The sequence below is a fragment of the Lissotriton vulgaris genome, chromosome 2_1 (genome assembly GCF_964263255.1).
Source record: "Lissotriton vulgaris chromosome 2_1, aLisVul1.2, whole genome shotgun sequence".
NCBI classification, from domain to species: domain Eukaryota; kingdom Metazoa; phylum Chordata; class Amphibia; order Caudata; family Salamandridae; genus Lissotriton; species Lissotriton vulgaris.
In genome coordinates this window covers 1067214239-1067233903 of record NC_141687.1, presented here as the reverse complement: position 1 = coordinate 1067233903, position 19665 = coordinate 1067214239, and the positions used below count along the sequence as shown (strand labels likewise).

The 19665-nt window shown below is 43.2% G+C and overlaps 1 protein-coding gene across 2 annotated transcripts in view; it reads left to right on the top strand.

Annotated features, from left to right (window-relative positions):
* DDX6 (DEAD-box helicase 6) overlaps positions 1 to 19665 on the top strand; it is a 214129-nt gene that overhangs the window by 146509 nt on the left and 47955 nt on the right. For both annotated transcript variants that reach the window (XM_086956738.1, XM_086956739.1), the window contains exons 9-11: positions 6369 to 6497; positions 6796 to 6912; positions 7183 to 7246. In XM_086956738.1, the coding sequence (XP_086812864.1) occupies positions 6369 to 6497; positions 6796 to 6912; positions 7183 to 7246 (310 nt within the window). The remainder of the gene's footprint in view (positions 1 to 6368; positions 6498 to 6795; positions 6913 to 7182; positions 7247 to 19665) is intronic.

Here is a 19665-nt window from a genome sequence, read left to right as displayed (position 1 = left end):
AACCATCTCCCGATGGGTCTTTCTTTGCATCAAAATCTGTTATTTTTTTGGCGCAAAAGGAACTTCCAGTGGGGTTGCGTACCTAGTCCACTAGGCCGACGGCGGCCACTAATGCGTTGGAACATGGAGTCCCCCTTCTTGACCGCTACGTGGGCTTCACTGTACACGTGGGCTTCACTGTACACGTGCACCAAACACTACTGCCTGGACAGCCAAGTCCGGAGAGACTGCTTCGGCTGTTCAGTTCTCCAGGACTTTCTGGTGTGAACTTGGTTCGCAGATCCACCACCGGTATCTGTATTGCTGGGGTATCTATTCTAAGGTGAGGAATCCATAACTGTCCCTTTCAGATGCACATGTTACTTTCCTTCGGTAATAATAGATCTCTACGTCACATACAACAAATGATGGTAGCGGTAGAAAAATAGTCAGCCCCTCAGTTCTGTTTGCCAATATTAATTCACTTAATGTAAGGGCGTGCTCAATGTAAACACTGTGCCACCCATAGTGTTACTCAGTAAATGGAGAACAATTTCTCCCAATCCTTACTCATTAATACTTTAAACAGAGCACAACACCAGAGTACAATTTCAACTGACTTTGTCAGTAACATTTAATACAAAAAATTGCAGATATAGAACAAATTGTGTAATAACATCCGTAAAAGTATAACAAAAATGTATCCGTTCTTGTTTTGTTGACACGTAGTTGTGTACATTCATACAGCCGACATGTGTCTTAAGACAACTTTCTCAAGGCTCAAATCGTAAGAATATCCATGTAAGAAAAAGTAATCAGTTAAGGCACCCCTTTCTTTTTAGTCCTAGAGTTTAAGGATGTCACTCTGTTTCAAGTTTGTCCATTGAGCACCAGTTTTATCTCTCAAATGCTCCCTGCTATCCTTCGTTTAACTTCAACGAAGGGAGCAGTTTCTATTTGGACTATCACAAAAATACATCTGTCTCAATAGGTTTCACTTTTTGCCTCTTCTCTTCTACTATAACGAGTAATCCAGTCTTTAATCTGCAGGAGTGCGATGCCTGTGTCTCAACTTGTGCATTTGGGGAGATAAGTCAGTTGAAATTGTACTTTGTTGTTGTGCTCAGTTTAAAGTATTAATGATATATCAGTAAGACATAGATTAGCTACGGATTCCTCACCACCCCACCCATTCTCATTCTGCAAACTGACTTCTAGGGTAAGGAACTTCCCTTACCTTCAGGGCCCTAGTTTTTGTGCACCAGTTGTCCGTGACTTGCATGGCTCTGCACTTCTGGCGTGGAATGTCGTGTAAAGAACTTACTTTAGCGCCGAGGGCGGCATCTGAGTAGATAACGTGACGTCATTCCAGCAACCACGATACCAATGACTAAGGCAGAGTCGACCGACGCCACCTATCGATGCGCAGGGGTACTACTGAGGAATAAATTCTCCAGATCCAGTCTAACGCGTGGCGGTAATTCGCAGGTGAGGAATCCATAACTAATCTGTCTCTTACAGATATATTGTTACTGAAGGTAAGTAAGTTGTTTGACACTGCAAATGTCGCCCACATTTTAAGCTAAATCAGTATTCTAAAGTTATTGGCTTCCGCACATCCAATTCCATACTATTTACTGGTAATGATCCATTACTATAATACATTCCTTCCAAGCCAGACCTATTGTCATTGCTGATGCTTTATTTTATTTAGCCTATAATCAGTCTGCACAGCACCTTGCTAATACTGTAGGAGATCACCAAAAGGAATTGTCAAAGCCTACAGGTCCTTTGCCAGTGCTTTTTTTTCCCAGCTAATCACTCACTACATGTGCTTTCCATCTCCTTGGTTTGCTTACCCTCTCCATATCTCCTGCTTCACTGCTGAGTGTTGGCCCTTGTGTGCTTTTCCCCAAAACACACAGCTCCGTTTTGCTCTCGCTCATATTTGTTTCTCCCCATTGTGTGCCCCCTGTAAATTGTTTGAGTGTCAACACCCTTTGCTCTGTGTTGCACGTGTGCTTAACACACTTTGGTCCCTGTAGCCCATTTGTGTGGTTTTTCTTGCCCCTGTGCTTCTTGTTGCATTCTGCTTGGATCTTTATCTTCTGCAAAACATTCCTTTCCCTTTGCTGCATTTGTCTCCCGCAAACCCCAGGCCCCTCACTTTGCTCTGGCTTTTTTCCTCAAAATTACTCAGCCTTTTTGTTCTGTGTTGTGATCACTCATGTGCTTCCCCTGCAAGCCTCTGTCCATGTTTTCCATTTTGCTCTATTCATTAGCTAACACTTCTCTTTTTATTCAACAAGTCTTTATTGAGGTTTTTTCTTTTTTTACATCACAGTTGACCCACCCTTCCCCCCCACACCCCCTGGGACCCCTCCTCCCGGTACAGGTAACAATTTGAAAAATAGCAATTAAAAAATTAAAAAAGAAAAATAGAGCAATACAGGCTTCGAAGAATAAAAAGAGTAAAGAAAAAAACCATCATTACATTCCTTACGAACTCGATACATCTCGGTTACATTATTGATCTATACTGGGCTCCCTAGCCATAGTCTAACTGGGTCCCAAATTTTAATCCCTTTATTTTCTTCTTGATACCTTTCCGGCTATAAATGGCAATTTCGAGATTATATGTAGCTAAGAAGCGCGTCCGCCACTGTTGAAATGTGGGTGGGTATTGATCCAGCCATGCGGAAGTCAAACAGATTCTTAAGACTGCCATAGCAATATAAATGAGTCCCTGCATGGCGATAGGTCTGGTAACTCTATCCACCCCTAACATAATTTCTGCTGTGCTGATCTCTATATTGACTTTTAATATTTCAGATAGGAAGTTGGAGATTTCTCGTTTAATATTATCTAATGTATGACATGTAGCCAGCATATGTATCAGATCGGCTTTAGGCCTAGTACATCTGGGGCAGAGAGTCCCCTCCCCCTCCCCCCATTTTGAATTTTTTTTGGGTGTATAATAAAGGTCGAAAATTTTTGTAGAACTGAGCTTGTAACTTGGTGGACATTAGGATAGAGCTGGATAGTTCAAGTGCTTTATGAGCTAGATCCTCTGTAATATCGATCCTATTTTGCCAATTATTTGCATGTTTATCCACATCGTCCGGTAGTACAGCAATTGGTCTTTATAAATATCTCCAATTTTTACCCTTGCCGAGCTGACCACAGTGTTAATTGTGGGGATTTTCTTAAAGCAACCATTGAGTCCCCCCCCTTTTCAGAATAACATCTCTTGATTGCAAAAACTTTAAAAAATTGTGCGAATTCAGCCCATATTTATTTTTTAGCGATTCAAATGAACAAAAGCCCATGGAATCGTAAAGAGTTGCGAGATTCCTAAACTAACCCATTGCCGCATACAGGAATCCCAAATAGTTTCAGGAAGATTGGTATCGTTTTCTATCGGAGTATAATATGAAAACCTGCCGATCGCCAGATGTTTCCGAACCATGTTCCAAACTGTGTAAATACCCTTGAGTGTTTTAAATCGTTCTTTTTTTAAAATGGCAATCATAAGGTAGTTTCCAAAGGTGGTTGTTAGAGTTATTACCCAAGATTAGTTCCTGTGGAGTTGGAACCGGACAAATGGGCGTTGAGTCTTGTTTGGGGGTTAACAGTAGACTACTGTATTTGATGGTTGTAGCCCACCAATAGAATTTGAAATTAGGGAGGACTAGGCCACCTCTATCCCTAGAGTGTATGATATGTTTATAGGCTCTTCGTGTTTTTCCATAGCCCCAAATGAAGCGAGATAACATATCTATTTCATTAAAAAGTGATAGGTCAAAGTTAAGACAGATTGCCCGAAAGAAGTACAAAAATTTGGGCAGAAAAACCATTGTAATGAGATTGCATCTTCCGATTATTGTTAAATGCAGGTTGTGGAGTCTCAATAAGGTTTTATTTGTCTGTTTCAATAAGGGGTCTAGGTTCAGGGCCACTAGATTATTCAGATCGGATGTAATATTAAAGGCAAGATATAATGCATTATAAGTGACTCTTACATCGTCCACGCTGCTGTTATTTATTACAATCTGGGTTTTAGTTTGATTTAGTTTGTACCCCGAAATCTCCCCGAACCTTTTTGCTTCTTCCTCCATTATCCTAGCTGTTGTAATTGGATCTGATGTAACAATCGCAATATCTGCAAAGGCTGGAGTTTTAGTTTCATCATTCGATGTCTTAATAGGTAGTATGGATGGATTCATTTCTAGCTTTGCGATAAAAGGATCGATGTAAATGGCGAAGAGTAGGGGAGAACAAGGACACCCTTGTCTTGTTCCTCTAGTCACTTTGATGATGTCCGAGGTGACCCCATTGATCATAACGACTGCTTCGGGAGCGACATACATTTTCTGTACTGCTTGAATAAAATGGTCCCCGATCCCACACTTTGCCATGGCCGACCATAGATATTGCCAGGAGACCCTATTGAATGCTTTTCTCCGCATCTAACAAAATTAGACCCATAGGTCTCCTGCTACCTCGGCAACGTGGTCTGTGGTTGATCTTCCAGGGACGAACCCGTGTTGCCTAGCAGATACAATTTTATGAATTAAAGGTGCCAATCTGCTTGCTAACAGTTTGGAATATATTTTAGAGTTGTTGTTAATTAGGGTAATAGGACGGTATGTGCCTAGTTCTGTTGGATCTTTATTTTTTGGGGGGAATGCTATAATTTTTGCACATGCCCAAGAAGCCGGAGGATGTCCATTCATGAAGACCTGAGTTAACAACTGGGTTAGGATGTCTTTGAGTGAACAACTGAATCTGACATAGAATTCCACAGGAATACCGTCTAGACCTGATGCCTTGCCAGATGGAAGACTGCGTATGGATAGTAAAATTTCTATCCAGTCTGGAGTTTCAGCGAGAATTCCCTCATCAGCTTTGGATAGGCAGGGCCTTATATCCGAAATTAGATACTAATCGATTTGATCTTACTTGATATCTATTTCAGAATAAAGCTCTGCATAATATCTCCTAAAGGCATCCCTAATTTCGTTTGTATCATGAGTTAGGCCGAGAACAGGGTCTCTTATTGCTTTGATCGTATTTTTTTCATTTTGTTCTTACACTAATGGCTAATTGGTGCCCTACCTGTTCGCTCCATTCATAGATTTTTTCCCTATTCGCTGTAGCTTTGAGGATTGCTTTACGAGTGAATAATTCAGATATTAAATTTTTTGCTGTCGCTACATCTCTAATGGCCTCTTCTATGTTGTTCCCCCCCCTTGAAGTAGTCTAATTAAATCTTCTTTCCTGGCCAGATTCTCCTCTAGATCTTTTAAGTTTTGTTTGGCTTTTTTGTTATTTTGGATAGAAAATCTTGGATAGCTAACACTTCTCATTGTTGTTTTTCCTTTTGTGATACCCTTACATGAGTGCATGTTGTGAAATTCCTTCTTGTGTGCTTTGCCCACCATGTCCCCTATTCAGTACTGTTCTGATGTCCCTAGTGCTTCCCATGCAAAACACCCCAACCCCCAAGCTCAGTGTTGCTGTCATGTGCTTCTTACCCAGACCCTTCATGTTGTCTCCTATTGTGTACTTCTCCTCTGCAAAATATTGCTACCCTCTTTCTCTGTTGCTCCCGGTGCTTCCTCATACAGACCAGACCCCTGTCCCTTCATTGTTGCTCTTCCTGTCATGTGCTTAAAGAATTCTTGAAACTCGCAATGCCCCTTGTTCTCAGTATTGCTAACCCTGGTGTTCCCCTGCTCCGTATTGTTTCTTCTTGTGCTTTCACCTGCAAAACACCCCACCCAATGCCGGTGTTCATGTGCTTGCCCAAACACCACCTTAACACTGTTGCTTATTCCCTTGTTTTCTTCCACCCACATTTGTGTTCCCCTCCACCCACATTTGTGTTCCCCTCACTAGTGTGCTTCTCCACCTACATGTGATCCATGTTTCTCTATGTACTAACACCCCTGCCCTCCACTGCACTTTGTGTTGCACTTGTCTTTGTGTGCTTCTCTCATGAACCACATTTGGCAAAGGCACTCGGTCAAAAAGATGAGACCTATTGACTTTGCCAGGGCTTATCTGGAATGTCGCATGGATCTGACTGGAGTTCCTGTATGCAAGTATTGCATACATACAGGTTTGTCTCATTAGTCATTTCAAATTTTGAAACTTTTCCGCTGCACCCCCTTCTACAAAGTGACCTAACTGAGCCACACAGTAATTGTTCACTTCTGCTTACAGAAAGTTATATATTCAGTTTTCGTTTTTCCAATGTTTGGTATAGGCCTATGTGCATTATTTTTTTATGTTTGCAACATTTGTGTATGAAACATAGCTTTTATTATAATCTGCACGTGTGGAGTGAAACACATTCTTCCTTTTCAATCTCTTCCAAAAATCAGAGTTCCCATTTGCAGAAACCATATGAGATCAACCTAATGGAGGAGCTGACGTTGAAAGGAGTGACTCAATACTACGCATATGTGACTGAGCGCCAGAAAGTGCACTGCCTCAACACACTTTTTTCCAGGGTAAGGAGCCCAGCTTGTCTTGTCAGTACTATGGCCCCTGATACGGTGTTCAACATGTGCTGTCTTTGGATTCTTAAGTGGCTTGCAGGATTTTCCGCAGCTTTGTAGTTCTATGTAGCAGAGAACTGGGTGATAAAGTGGAATACATTTCTGAAAGGTGCATGCGCACTATATAGGTATGGTCAAGTGGTAAATGCCTTATAATATATTGAGCTATGACATTTGAGTGGTGATATTTGAGAATAGATTAACGTTAAATTGAAATTGCCCATGACGTTACCATTTGTTTTGTCTGCAGCTCCAGATTAACCAGTCCATCATTTTCTGCAACTCTTCTCAGCGAGTGGAACTTCTTGCAAAGAAAATTTCACAGCTTGGATATTCATGCTTCTATATCCACGCTAAAATGAGACAGGTAAGTTTCAAGTTTAATTTTATTTTTGTTAATATCAAATTGTCATTAATAGCACAGTCTATAGCAATCTTTTAAAGACTCATTAAACGTTGAACTTTCGATATTGGTTGGACTTGGCCTATTTTTAGGAAACCTAGTAAGATGTATTCTAACTTAACTGTCTGAAATTTGAGATTTTAAAAATGCTTTTACTGAGTATTTTCTGCTGTGGAATGTTTGTAGTACAGTTGAAGATGTTTGGCACTTTCTTACACCTCTAACTTTCTTTAGGAGCATCGGAATCGCGTATTCCATGATTTCAGAAATGGCTTGTGCCGAAATCTTGTTTGCACTGGTGAGTACTGTCTCAGTTATTCTTTTGTTTAAAGTTTTTCTTTTTGGTATCCAAAAGTTTCCATCTTCCTGTAATTCACAAGTGCAGTATTGTTTCAACAGTTTTTGACTGTTGAAACAATACTGCACTTGTGAATTGTTTAATCGGTATTGCAGTAGTTGTTGGTTTGAGCTTACACAAGATTGCATTGTATTGTAAGCCACCCTTTTTCTCCACTCTGTTTGCCTGTTAATTATTTTTTCCCCCTGTACTGTCTTTCTGTTACTTGGTACAGGCTTGTGCCCAGTTGTTTGATTCTTGTCGTGTCCCACGTTATCTGTTATTCTTTTATTTATTCTGGCAATAAATACTCCTCTGTCCGGCTGGACAGTGGACAAAAAAAGCAACATAGTTATTATTCAAGTCTATGTTTATCACTTTTATTATTGAAAAAGTTCAGGACCCTTGTTCTTTTCAAACATTAATTACCCGAGGTCCTCCACTACCTACACGGGTCCCCTTGTTCTTGACACTGGTTTTAAACAGCGGCACGCGCAGGGGCCATTTTGTCATCTGCAGCAGCCGTTCTCGCTTAACCTCCTTTCTTATCCCAAACGCTGTCATCCCAGCCAGAAACCCTTGTTGTCTTGCAAGCCCCTTTCCCTTTCTCCTATCCCAGAATCATTTTCTGAACCATCACCCACTCAGAAAACCGTGCTGTATTACCAGTAACCTCAATTTTTCTTTTTTCATCCCCAAAACCCTTCTTATATTTTGGCCTCTATTCTCCACTTCTTTCGTTCCAGGATCACTTGCTGGGCCACCGTCTCTTTTCCCTTGTTTCATTTCAGAATGCATTTTTTGTGCCGCCCTACATTTTTCTTTCATCCCAGAAACCCTTACTGCACCGCAGGCCACTCATCCCATCTTCTTTCGTCCTATAATTCCTTGCTGTTCCGCTGACCTTTCCTCTTTCATCAAGAAACCCTTGCTGAACTGGTATCCCCTCTTCCTCGTTTGCCCCAAAAAAATCTAACTGTACGACCACACCTTTTTTCTTCCACCCCATAAACCATTACTTGACAGCAGGGCTGGCTGTTGAGCTAGTCCCATGCCCAGGGCGCCATTTTTCAGAGGGGCGTTAGGAGCTGTATGCGTTCAGGTCATGCAGACAGCAGAGTCCCTGTCACCTGGCTCCAGTGGTCATTCCGGGCGCTGTTTTTAACACTCCCATCAGCCTGCTTTCTTGCCTCTCCAGCCCCTCACTGCCTCAAACTATTAACCCTCCTCCAGCAAACCTCTTGGCAGCAGCGTGAGTTACTAAACTGCATAATCTGGTGGGTGGAGGTACAGGGGGGTGTTCCGAGGCCAGTCACTACTCTGATGCTGGCAGCCATGGGCTGACTTCTGAGCACAAAAGCTGCTCTCTGCTGCCTCATTTTATGCACCAGCAGCGAGGGCGCCAACTTTCTTTTCGCACAGGGAGCTACCTTGGCAAAGGCTTATTGCTCTACAGCCAGCTGCTATTCTCTCCCGTCCTGGCATTCACCCGTGTGGTTTTGGGAGAACCTGACATTCCCGTTCTGGCTGCAAATGGTCCTCACTTTAGACTGCACCAGGTTGCCGGTATACCCTTCCAAGGACATGTGCCCCTGTTACCCTGCTCTGCCCAGGTCCTTGCTTTCTGTGCTCTTCCCTTCTGTTTAACGGTGCCCTGTGGTTACTTCTCTCTTGCCTATCTCTTCCTTGTTAATTTCTTTCCTCCATCCCTCTGTTTAATTTCACTCATTTGCCATCATCTCTTCATATCTCTCCTATACACCTCTTCCCCCACTCTCTTGCAGCCTTCCCTGTTCTTCTGAGCGCAGCCAGACAGGGTTACAACCCCACCAGTCTACCCCCAACCAGGCCCCCCCCGGTTGGGTTCCCACCACCCCCACCAGCCCTCCCTCAGGCTTCCCCTCCCCCACCAGTCACAGGGCAATCTGTGCTGCTAGTTACCTTGTAGGGATGCAGCGCTGCTTTTCACACACTTTTGCTAAAATAACCATCATCACTGCTACTTGGGACCAGCGCTCTGTGCCATCTGCAAGGAGGCCCAGGACTGCACGAGCGCGGATTATGAACACCTTCGTGCCCCATTGGCCTGCACTATGGGATACTTTACTGTTGCTCTTCATGCACTGTGTGGTTCAACTTAAGCTGTTCCCGAGGTGTGTGCTCCCCTTCTTACCTGCATGTGAAATGTATGCACCTCTCCCAGTTGATGCTCTTGTTTTAGCTGTAACAGGGAAATAATGATGTGACCAGAATCACAGGCTGTAGACCCGGCACCGAGACTTGAGCCTGGCTCCACAGTTCTCAATAGCTCTATCGTAATGCCTCATCGTCTCCAGTTTTGTTTCTGATATTGGTGATAATTCTGGCATTCAGGAGCAGTGCAGTTGTGCTACTGTGTGCTTTGCCGCCCCCTCCCCCCTCCCCCGCGGCCACCAATCTAAAAACAAAGTGCAATACCGGGTCACGGTACTGCCCGAAAAACACATTTAACACTCATATAAGCATTAGAACATTTAGAAGTATGATTTGTAGCTAGAGAAGCATGCAGCATGCATTGCTCACCAAACCGCTTAGCACTCTGGGACTTGTAGTTTAGTATGAAAACAACGTGAATGCAAAGATGGGTCTCTCCTTTGGGACCTTATGTGTTTAGCCATGCAACAGTTAATGTTACACCAAAGATCTTGTGCTGGATAACTAAACAATTACAAGGTCCCAAAGGCGTGACCTATTGGCTATGCCAATGCTTGTTTAAATAAGGGGAGGGCCCCTCTCCCACAGATATGCAGTCAGGAAAATATTAAAGTATTACTCTCACATGGGAAGCTGCATATCCAGCAGCTCCCTATGTGCAAGAGCAATTCCGGTTCCTGAAGGAGACTAAGAGCCAACTGGGACAAGAGCACCCAGGGAGTTGGGTGCTCTGGGCCCAAAAACTGCCCACAAAGGGGGGCTGTGCAGCCCCCTCCCCTTTTTACTTTGTAGTATGCAAAGGTCACCCTGCCTTTTCCCACATTGATAGGCCGCTTAACAAAAGGTACTACAGTGCATTGCCAGTCAATTTTGGTGACACAATATTGATGCTGGATAATACGAAAACATCTTCACCAAATAAACACTTCATTTATTCAAGAAGTACCCCTGTTTGGTAGAGATTAATCTTTGTAGTCTGTTTTTTATTTTTGGGGCATGGGGGGTCAAGGGGGGGTTATTTCTTGGAGTTTTGTAAGATACCACTGGTACAATATACTTTCAGTGAGACTTAGCAATAGATCACATCAACTCAGCATACTGTTTCAAGTTAAATCTGTACAAATGGTAGGGTGTTAAAATATCGATTACAAAAATATAGCTGACATAAATATAGTTGTAAAAATATCGTTTACAAAAATATCGACTCCCTATACTTAAACAGGTAAGTACATAAATATCGACTCCAAAATATCGTAATTAATATAAATGTAAAAAATATCGACTTTTTAAAATAATTAAAATTACATTAAATAATAAATAAATATTTAAGTACTATTAACAAAATACATTACATTACTTTTATTTTTTAACTATTTAAAACAAATTTACTACACTTTTTAATTATAAACTTAATAAATGTGGACATATATTTAACACATTACTTTATATAACAAAAATAATACATACATATAATTAAAATATACAATATATTACTAATTAAAACATTTGATAGCGTAGGAGTAAAAATTACTATTCCCACTCCAGAGGGTGCAACAGTAGGGAAAGCGTTGGATAGCGTAGGGGTAAAATTACTATTCCCACTCCAGGGGGTGCAACAGTAGGGAAAGCGTTGGATAGCGTAGGGGTAAAAATTACTATTCCCACTCCAGGGAGTGCAACAGTAGGGAAAGCGTTGGATAGCGTAGGGGTAAAAATTACTATTCCCACTCCAGGTGGTGCAACAGTAGGGAAAGCGTTGGATAGCGTAGAAGTAAAAATTACTATTCCCACTCCAGAGGGTGCAACAGTAGGGAAAGCATTGGATAGCGTAGGAGTAAGGGTGCAACAGTAGGGAAAGCGTTGGATAGCGTAGGAGTAAAGATTACTATTTCCACTCCAGGGGGTGCAACAGTAGGGAAAGCGTTGGATAGCGTAGGGGTAAAAATTACTAAATGTATTTAATCATTTATAAAATAACAATTATTATGTTTTTTTTAATCATTAATTAAATAATCAAATAAATTGTAATTAATTTACTACATTTTCACTAAAAAAAATCCTGTACACACACCTAGAATTAATTAAAAAATTAGCATAATTACATAATTATTCATCAATTAACTAATTGAAATTAATTAACTATTTATTACACTATTTATAGTCATTTAAAACATTAATTAATCTATTATTTCATTATATTTAAATTACTTCCCACCCTACTCCCCTATAAACCCACAACCCGCTACGGAACTATTAATACTAAATTCAACATAAAATACATTATTAACTAATAAAATACTACTAAAAATACTACTTTATCTACAAATACTCATTAAAAACACTACATTACTTATAATTTAAAAAACGATATTATTGTAAACTATGTTTTTGTAAACGATATTTATTACAACTATATTAATGTTAACGATATTACTTACCTGTCTGTCGATATTCTGGTCAGACTATATTTTTGTCATCGATATTTCTTCCTGTAGATATTTTTGCAGCGATATTTAGGTAAGCCGATATTTTTGCGACGATATTCCAGTTCTGTACCGTACAAATTACTAATACAATTACTGTACAATGTGTAGCATCTCTGTAAACCTTTTTTGGATCTCAGACTAGAGTACGAGTTACATTCGGCGCCCTACTTAAGAGAAACCCAATTAATAACAGAAAAAGACATTAACGATAAGGAAAATAATGAAAAATAACAATGAGGGTGTAGTCTCTGCTAACCAGCTTTGCATGTCATGTATTGCAGTTACATTGCCACAATTCATATCAAACAGCTGCTAGGGGTTTGTGTTGGATGGGTCCATATATACCTGGTCTTTTTATATCCGTGCTCGAAAGGGTAAGCACAATCTGGCCAGCAGCTGGAGGGAAAAACTCATATGGGAGGGGTATCTTACTGTCTCGATCACCGTGGAGTGAGATCACATCCCAGTTGTGCTAGAAAAGCGGCCAGCCGTGCCATCAGAAGTCGCTTGGGGGGCATCAACCAGCTTAGCCTTGATGACAGTGAGATATATCCTCTAAGAAGGATTAGATGCGCTCAGGTGGTTTGGCATTGACCTCTGCAAAATCTCTAGTTCGGTTCTCAGTCTTCTCTTGACGAGGGTTCACACAATCTGATATTTTGCTGAAGATGCTTGAGGAACAATCTCATTGAAATTGCATGCACACAATGTCACAGACATTACCCTGTGATCCTTTACGCTGCAGTAGTGCAGAATATGCAAGAGATTTTCCCAACGACTAGGTGACTAAAGGGGGGTATGGAATGGAGGAATGAGGTTCTAATCTGGCCCTGTTGTGCATTTCGCAGAAGTTAAACTTCAACGGTAAGCACTTACAAATATAAACACAGCAGGGGCCCCAGTTGAAGCTCCACTTCAGTATAGAGCAAACATTAATAACTTCTTGGGCTTGGCGAAGGCAAATCAATTTTTTACACTCCAATTCCATGTTTAAAAACCATTTGAATTAATGGAGGTGAATACATCTGTTGGAAGCTGGTTCTGTCTATTCTCACTAGGTGGTCATTCTGTGCACAGTCCAGGGGTTCCCCAAGTGTACAGGGCTCAATGCAAAACCCAAAGTGCTCTATTAGTGGTAGTGTGGGTGAGCAGCCTTAGGCCCAACACTAAGTAGTGACATTTATTGCACACACAATATCAATAAAGGACGCACAACTTGAGGATATGCAGACCAATTTTATAACATTTTACTTTGTACTATATTTTAAGACCCAGGTCTTTGTAAAGAGATGAGTAGGTTTTAAATTAAAAACTTACTTTTTACTTTAAAAAATGGACACTTGGAAACTTTTTCGATCTGCCCAATGTTATCCTAGGGGGAAAATAGCATTTGTGGTTAAACGGGTGTATAAAGATGGCTCTGCACACTATACCTTATTTTGGTATCTTATATACAGAGTCCAGTGGAACACCAAATGTAGGCAGAGGTAAAAGTAGAGAACTTTTAAGCATTTGTTGTACACAATCAGCAAATGTCACACCCAGACTGAACTCGGACTAATTTGATTCGTATACAAATATTTAGTTATTTTATTTCTAGAACCGTCTGATGCAGGTAAGTGAAATAAATGCTTTGCAAAATCTTATGCACTGTCTTACAATTAAATACAGGTTCAAATGCAGTTGAATGAATTACAGGTAGGTTACTGTTTTGAAATTACTTTTCAGATACTTTGTAAAATACTCTACATATTGGATTTCTTTTCGGATTACTTTTGCTAATCAGTGTGATATGCCTAGATATCACGCAGACATCTCCTAGACAAAAGGTCAGTAAATCACTTTTAGTTTAATTGCAGTTTTGTCAATATTCCATACAAACCAACTCCACACACCAGGTTTTAGGAAAAAAGCAGCCAATGCAATCCTATGTAGAAAAATTATCGGTTTACAGGTATGTAGTTATTTGTGGGAGTTGGTATTCTGGGGTTAGAACCAGGGTTCTTCCGGGGTCAAATGCACCCTTGAAACACCCTCACCGGCACTAGGGCGGCCGGGTGCAGGGTGCTGAGGCCCAATGTTATCCAATGGGTGTTAGGGGGCCTCTGGTTGATGGCTGCTCACGAGCAGGCAACAGGGTTGTGGGAGCAAAGCTCCTGGTGTTAGGCTCATGGCAAAGGGGATCAGAGTTAGCACCCAAAGTACACCCGCAGCAGCTCAGGGGCGGCTGGTTGCAGATGCTGTTTTGGCATTGTGTGGCCTGTTTTCAGTGGTGGTTTTCCTGTTGCAACAAAGACTGCAGGCTCTAGGTACGAAGATCTTCTGGAGCTGACCAATGGTTGGAGAGGCAAGTTGGGATGCTGGGGCACAATCGGTTAGGCATCCCAAGGCCGTGGGACTTTGTGCACAGGTGTCTTTAGGCGTCTGGATTTCCTTACCAACTCTGGTCTGGGAGATCCTCCAGAAAGAGGCTGCAGGCTTTGCTTGGAGATTTGAGGCAGGTCCAATATCACCAGATCTCAGGTCAGTTTTGCTGACCTTTGTGGTGTTGGGCCACTCAGGCCATAGGCATCAGGTGCAGTGTGTTGCAGACACACAGATTTGGCTTGAGCCAGTCTCTAGGTGAACAAATCCAGTGCACACGGGAGACAGTCTTTCTTGTGGAAGGCAGGGCAGGTCCTTGAGGTTGCTGGCTGCAGGAGACACTGGGATTTCATTTATGCAGGTTTGAGGTGGTGATAGGCTGGTAGGGCTGGTGCCAAGTCATTTGGCGTCCTCCTTCTTGGCTTTAGCACAGCTTCTTCGGTCCTTTTCTTCTTGGTCGGTTCTGGTTTGAGGAGGCAAGGTTCAGGGTTGCCCCTAAATACTAAATTTAGGGGCATTACAGGTAAGTAAAGGTTGGGACCAATGGGTCCCTTCATTGGGGTGGGTACACCCCCTATTATACCGCCTTCCTTTGGGAGGGGGGGGGGGCATATGCCTTACTGTTTGGCTGGGTCACCTCATCTGCAAGATGGCAGGGACTGAGTTGTGGTTCACATCGCCTTTCCCACTTGAGGGGTGGTGTTGGCAAAGGTGGGTGCACCTCACTTCCTCACCTGGTTTTCCTGCCGATTCTCCCGCCCACAGTGGGTGTCTGAACTTGTGGGGGCCAGTTGGTGGAAGCAGCAAAGGCCTGGGGATGCTCACGAAGGCAGCAAGCCTTTGAAACTTCCCCTTCGTGGATCCTGCCTATACTGGTGGAGGAGGCTTGGCACCTCATCCCAAGATGTGGATCGTTTTAGACCCTCGAGAGGAGCAGGCTCTCAACCCAGGGGTCCAGAAACATGTCCTGTGGTGGCAGCTGGCGAGTAGCCGCTTATCCTGGACACTAGTGTTGTATCGTGTTTCAGGGGGCATCTCTAAGATGTACTCTGGCATCAGTGTGGGATGATACCAAACTTCCCTGTAACGCCATTATTGTACTGTGGAGTTTGTAATGACAAACTCCCAGCACCATATACTTTTAATGGCATTACTGCACTTATGTATAAGAATTGGCTTAGACACTGTAAGGGTACAAGGCTCATGCACCTGTACTCACCACTGGTATAGTGCACCCAACTAGAGGGGTGGCTGACCTATGCCAGGGCAGTGGGGTGTAGGCATGGTACACATGGATGTGTGCCAGGTCGACTCTTCACTTTGGTCTGCACCAAAACGCAGCCAGCAAAGGCAGTGTGTAAAGATGCAGGACCTCAGAGTGGCACAATAAGTGCTGCATCCGTTTGAGGCTCTCCCTGTCCACAACGCCCTTGGTAACTGTGGTACCATTTACAAAGGACTGACCTGTGACCAAAGAGTGCCAATTGGGTTTTGTTTTCAACGCAGTTCAGGTAAAGAACATAGGCCCTGGTTATCTGTTTGGCAGGAACCCAGGGCACACTGTCAAAGTTCATCAGCAGGTAGGAAAAAGTGGGGAAACCATGCAAAAAGAGGGCCCTTTCTTACAACAGGTAAGTATGAAACGTATGTTTTAGTTTTGGGAGCGAAGAGTCTGCAGGGATCAGGTAGGTACCAAAACTGCACCACCAGCGCCTTCAAAATCGTTCGACCCAATGCTTTCCAATGGAAGCAGTGGGTGCCTGGAGCCACACTGCTTGCAGGTAAGTAAATCAATTACAGGGACCAAGCTTTGGGGGATTGAACAAGCACGGGGGCACAAAGCAGCACCAAACATGCACCATGAGCAGCACAGGGGCAGCATGGTGCAAATAAGACATCGGATGCCCAATGCTTCTCAATTTAGAATTTTTTTTTTACTAGACAGCAGGCGTGGCACCAGAGGTCGGAGAAAAACCAACCCAAGTAAGTTGGGATGTAGAGGATCGTAGGGGTCAGTTGTCGGTTCAGCTCACCAGGTGCCTTTGGATGTCGGAATCTTCTCACCAGAACCGGTTGCAGCTGGGGGCAGCCTCTGCATTCACAATGCAGGTGCCGTTGTGGGGGGCAGGATAGGTTGGACACTAGGTTAGGATTGCCAGGCAGTCTTTACTGCACTGTGAGCCACTCTGACTTAGTCCGTGGTTGTCTGGTGCAGAGTGGGCAGGTGATGCGGATCTGCCTGGATTTGGAGTCTGTTTCTCCTGGACAGGTCCACAGTCCTCTGAGATTGGAGTCTTCATTGAAAGAAACAATCCTCCCATGGGTTTTGGAGGTTGTTGCAAGACCGGTCGCAGGGTCGTTAAAGCTAGAGACCAGCCAGTAGGGCTGGGGGTCAACGAAGTTGTCTTCTGGTTTCTGCTGCAGGTTGTCTTTCTTCTTACATCTCATATCTGTGATCTGGGGAGCCACCTTTATATGTAATTTGAGTCATTGTAGGGGAGTAGCAAGTAGGACCAAAGGGCACCTAACCTTGGGTAGCTACACCCTCTATTATGCCACACTCCTATGGGAGTGGGCATAGACCTAGTCCTGATTGGAGGGGTTCCCCATCTTCACGGTGCCATAGACAAAGTTGTGCTTCATCTCTTCCCCCACCTTAGGGGTGGTGTTGGCAGAGTTGGATACACCTATCCAAGTTTTCCCGCTCAAAGTGGGGTGTAAACCAGGGGCTGCCATCCGCTGTTAGCAACAGAGGCTGGGGTTGCATTGCAAAGGTGGCAGGCATTTTTAGCTTCCCTTCTTATAGCACTGGTCCATCCTGGGGGAGGAGACATGACACCTCTGCCCAGGATGTGCAATGTTTGTGGTCTCAGAGCAGGGGCTTTCTACCCAGGTGACCAGAAACGGTCTAGTGGTGGCTAGCTGCCTACAGCTGGTCAGACACTCTAGGGTTGGTAAGGATTCAGTGGTGCACATCTGAGGTGCACTCCGGTTACATGGTACAATAAATCCCACACTGGCATCAGAGTGGGTTTATTGAAATAAGTAGTTTGATAAAAACAGAGTGCCAGCCAGAAAACAGCATGTTTTCACGTCCATGTCAAGCGCCTCAACTTTGAGATCAAGTATGGCTCAGACTTGCTCACCTTACTGGACTGTATCACTGTCAAAGAGATGCAGATAGGAGTCTGGGCAAGGTAGACTTCATGTACTATTAACACGTCCTGTAACCTAGACATCTAGGAGCAAATAGACTGTGTGGTGATCATTGACTCAAAGAAGTGGTTTGATGTCTAGGTGTCTGCAGCGATCAGCCTAAGGTAGATTGTTGAAATCCAACTCTACATTGGACACATGAAGAGGAGAAAAAGAATGCAAATCTGTCTCACCTGATTTTAAGTACTTAAGAGCTTACTCCCCTGCTTCCCAGATAGTACTTTCAGATTCTCCAACTCCTTTGGCGCCTGCTCTTCTATCACCCTTGCCTCCTGTATCACCGGCATGGCTTAGATCGCGCTCTAGAGTGCTTCATCGGTTATGCCATCACAGGCATCATTCAAGGCATTCATCCTCTAGGTGCTCTTGCATTGGAGCCATAAATCAGTCCTGGACATGTCATCCAGACATTGACCAAAGCACACAATTTCCTTAATCAACAGGACTGCATTCACCAACACTATCTGATTCTCAACCACCTCATCTCTCCGGTGGATGACCTCACCACGCTCAAGGAGGTTGTGGTGAGAGCTGCTGTGAAGCTAAATATTCAGGTTCTGGTCCACACACCTACCACATATTGTATTGTAATTGCATTTATATAGCGCTTACTACCCCTGACAAGGCGTTTAAGCGATTTTTCGGCAAGTAGCACGCTACTCTGGGACCCATAGAGGATTAGTGTTGAATTAGTATAGTGAAACATGCGAGTACATTTTAAGTGGTGGATAGGTTAGTCAGTTATTTGGATTTGAAATGATAGTAGAAGGATAGAAGAGGACAAAGGTTTGTATTTATATATCGCTTGTCAACGCACGCTATTCAGGAAGCCTACAAAGGAGTAGTGGTGAATTAATATGGTGAAATATAAAGTACTTTCAGTGGTGGATATTAGTCAGTTACTCAGTTACTTGGAGTGAGAAGGATAGCGGAGGGATAAAAGGGGAGGAAAGATTTGCATTCATATAGCACTTGTTACCCATGAATGGTGTTGAAGCGCTTTTCTGGCGAGTTGCACGCCACTCCGGAACCCATAAAGGATTACTGTTGAAAATTAGTATAGTAAAAAATATGAAGTAATTTGAGTAGTGGGTGTTATTCAGTTATTTGGGTAGTATATTAGTATAGTTTAGTATGGAATTTTAGAAGTGAACATGTCTGTTAATTTCGATTGAAAAGGATAAGGATTGATAAGAGTGATTTTTTTTTTTAAAGGTCTTAGCAATAGGAGGAGGCTTTTGGATGAGTAAAAAAGTTTTGGAGGGAAGGACTCAGTGGATTGGGTATTGCTAAATGAGAAAAAGGGAAGCATTTCTGGTCCCGACCAGTCTCGAACAGGCTCAAACAGGGAACTGCCCTTGTCCTCTATGCCCTTAACCGGCTCAAACAGAGAACTGCCCATGTCCTCTCCGCCCTTCACTGAGATGCCCGGGCTGAGAAGCCCTAACCCTGGTTGCTTAGAGCCCTAGCAATCAGGTGACCCAGTCAGCCAATGGGAACCCTGGCCCTAACACTATCCATTCACAACACTAGCCCTAAAATCTAGAACCAATAGGAGACCAGGACCTCACAGCCAATCTTGGCCCTAATCCAAGCACCCAATCAGTTCGAAAACCCTGATCTCTACGTCTAATAAAGGCCCTAGCCCTACCAATAGTCCCGAAACAAGTCCATGCAACCTAGTGTCACAGGTAGCCCTAGTCACTACTTACAATAGAAAGCCTAACCCTACTCAAAGTCCCATACCTAGTCCAGCCAACAATCACACCAGAAGCCCTAATCGCTACTACCAATTAAGTCTAAACCTAGCCTTATTCCCACCCTACTCCCAATAACCTAAGAAGCCCTAGTCCCTACTTCCAATAGAAATTCTAACCCTAGCCCCAACCCTACAATGATTGAATCACAGACCCAGAAACCAATCAGGGCCTCAAATACCCAACCAATGAGGACATTAACCCGAATCCAATAGAAACACCAGAAACAACCACCAATCAGTGTAGACCTGTACCAACCACTAGCAGACCTTATAAGGGCCCAGCGACCTCAGACAAGGTTTGCTGGCCAGGGAGTTGGAAGCTGATTCTCCTGTTCAGGATCTACTAGGAGACGGGCAGGCTC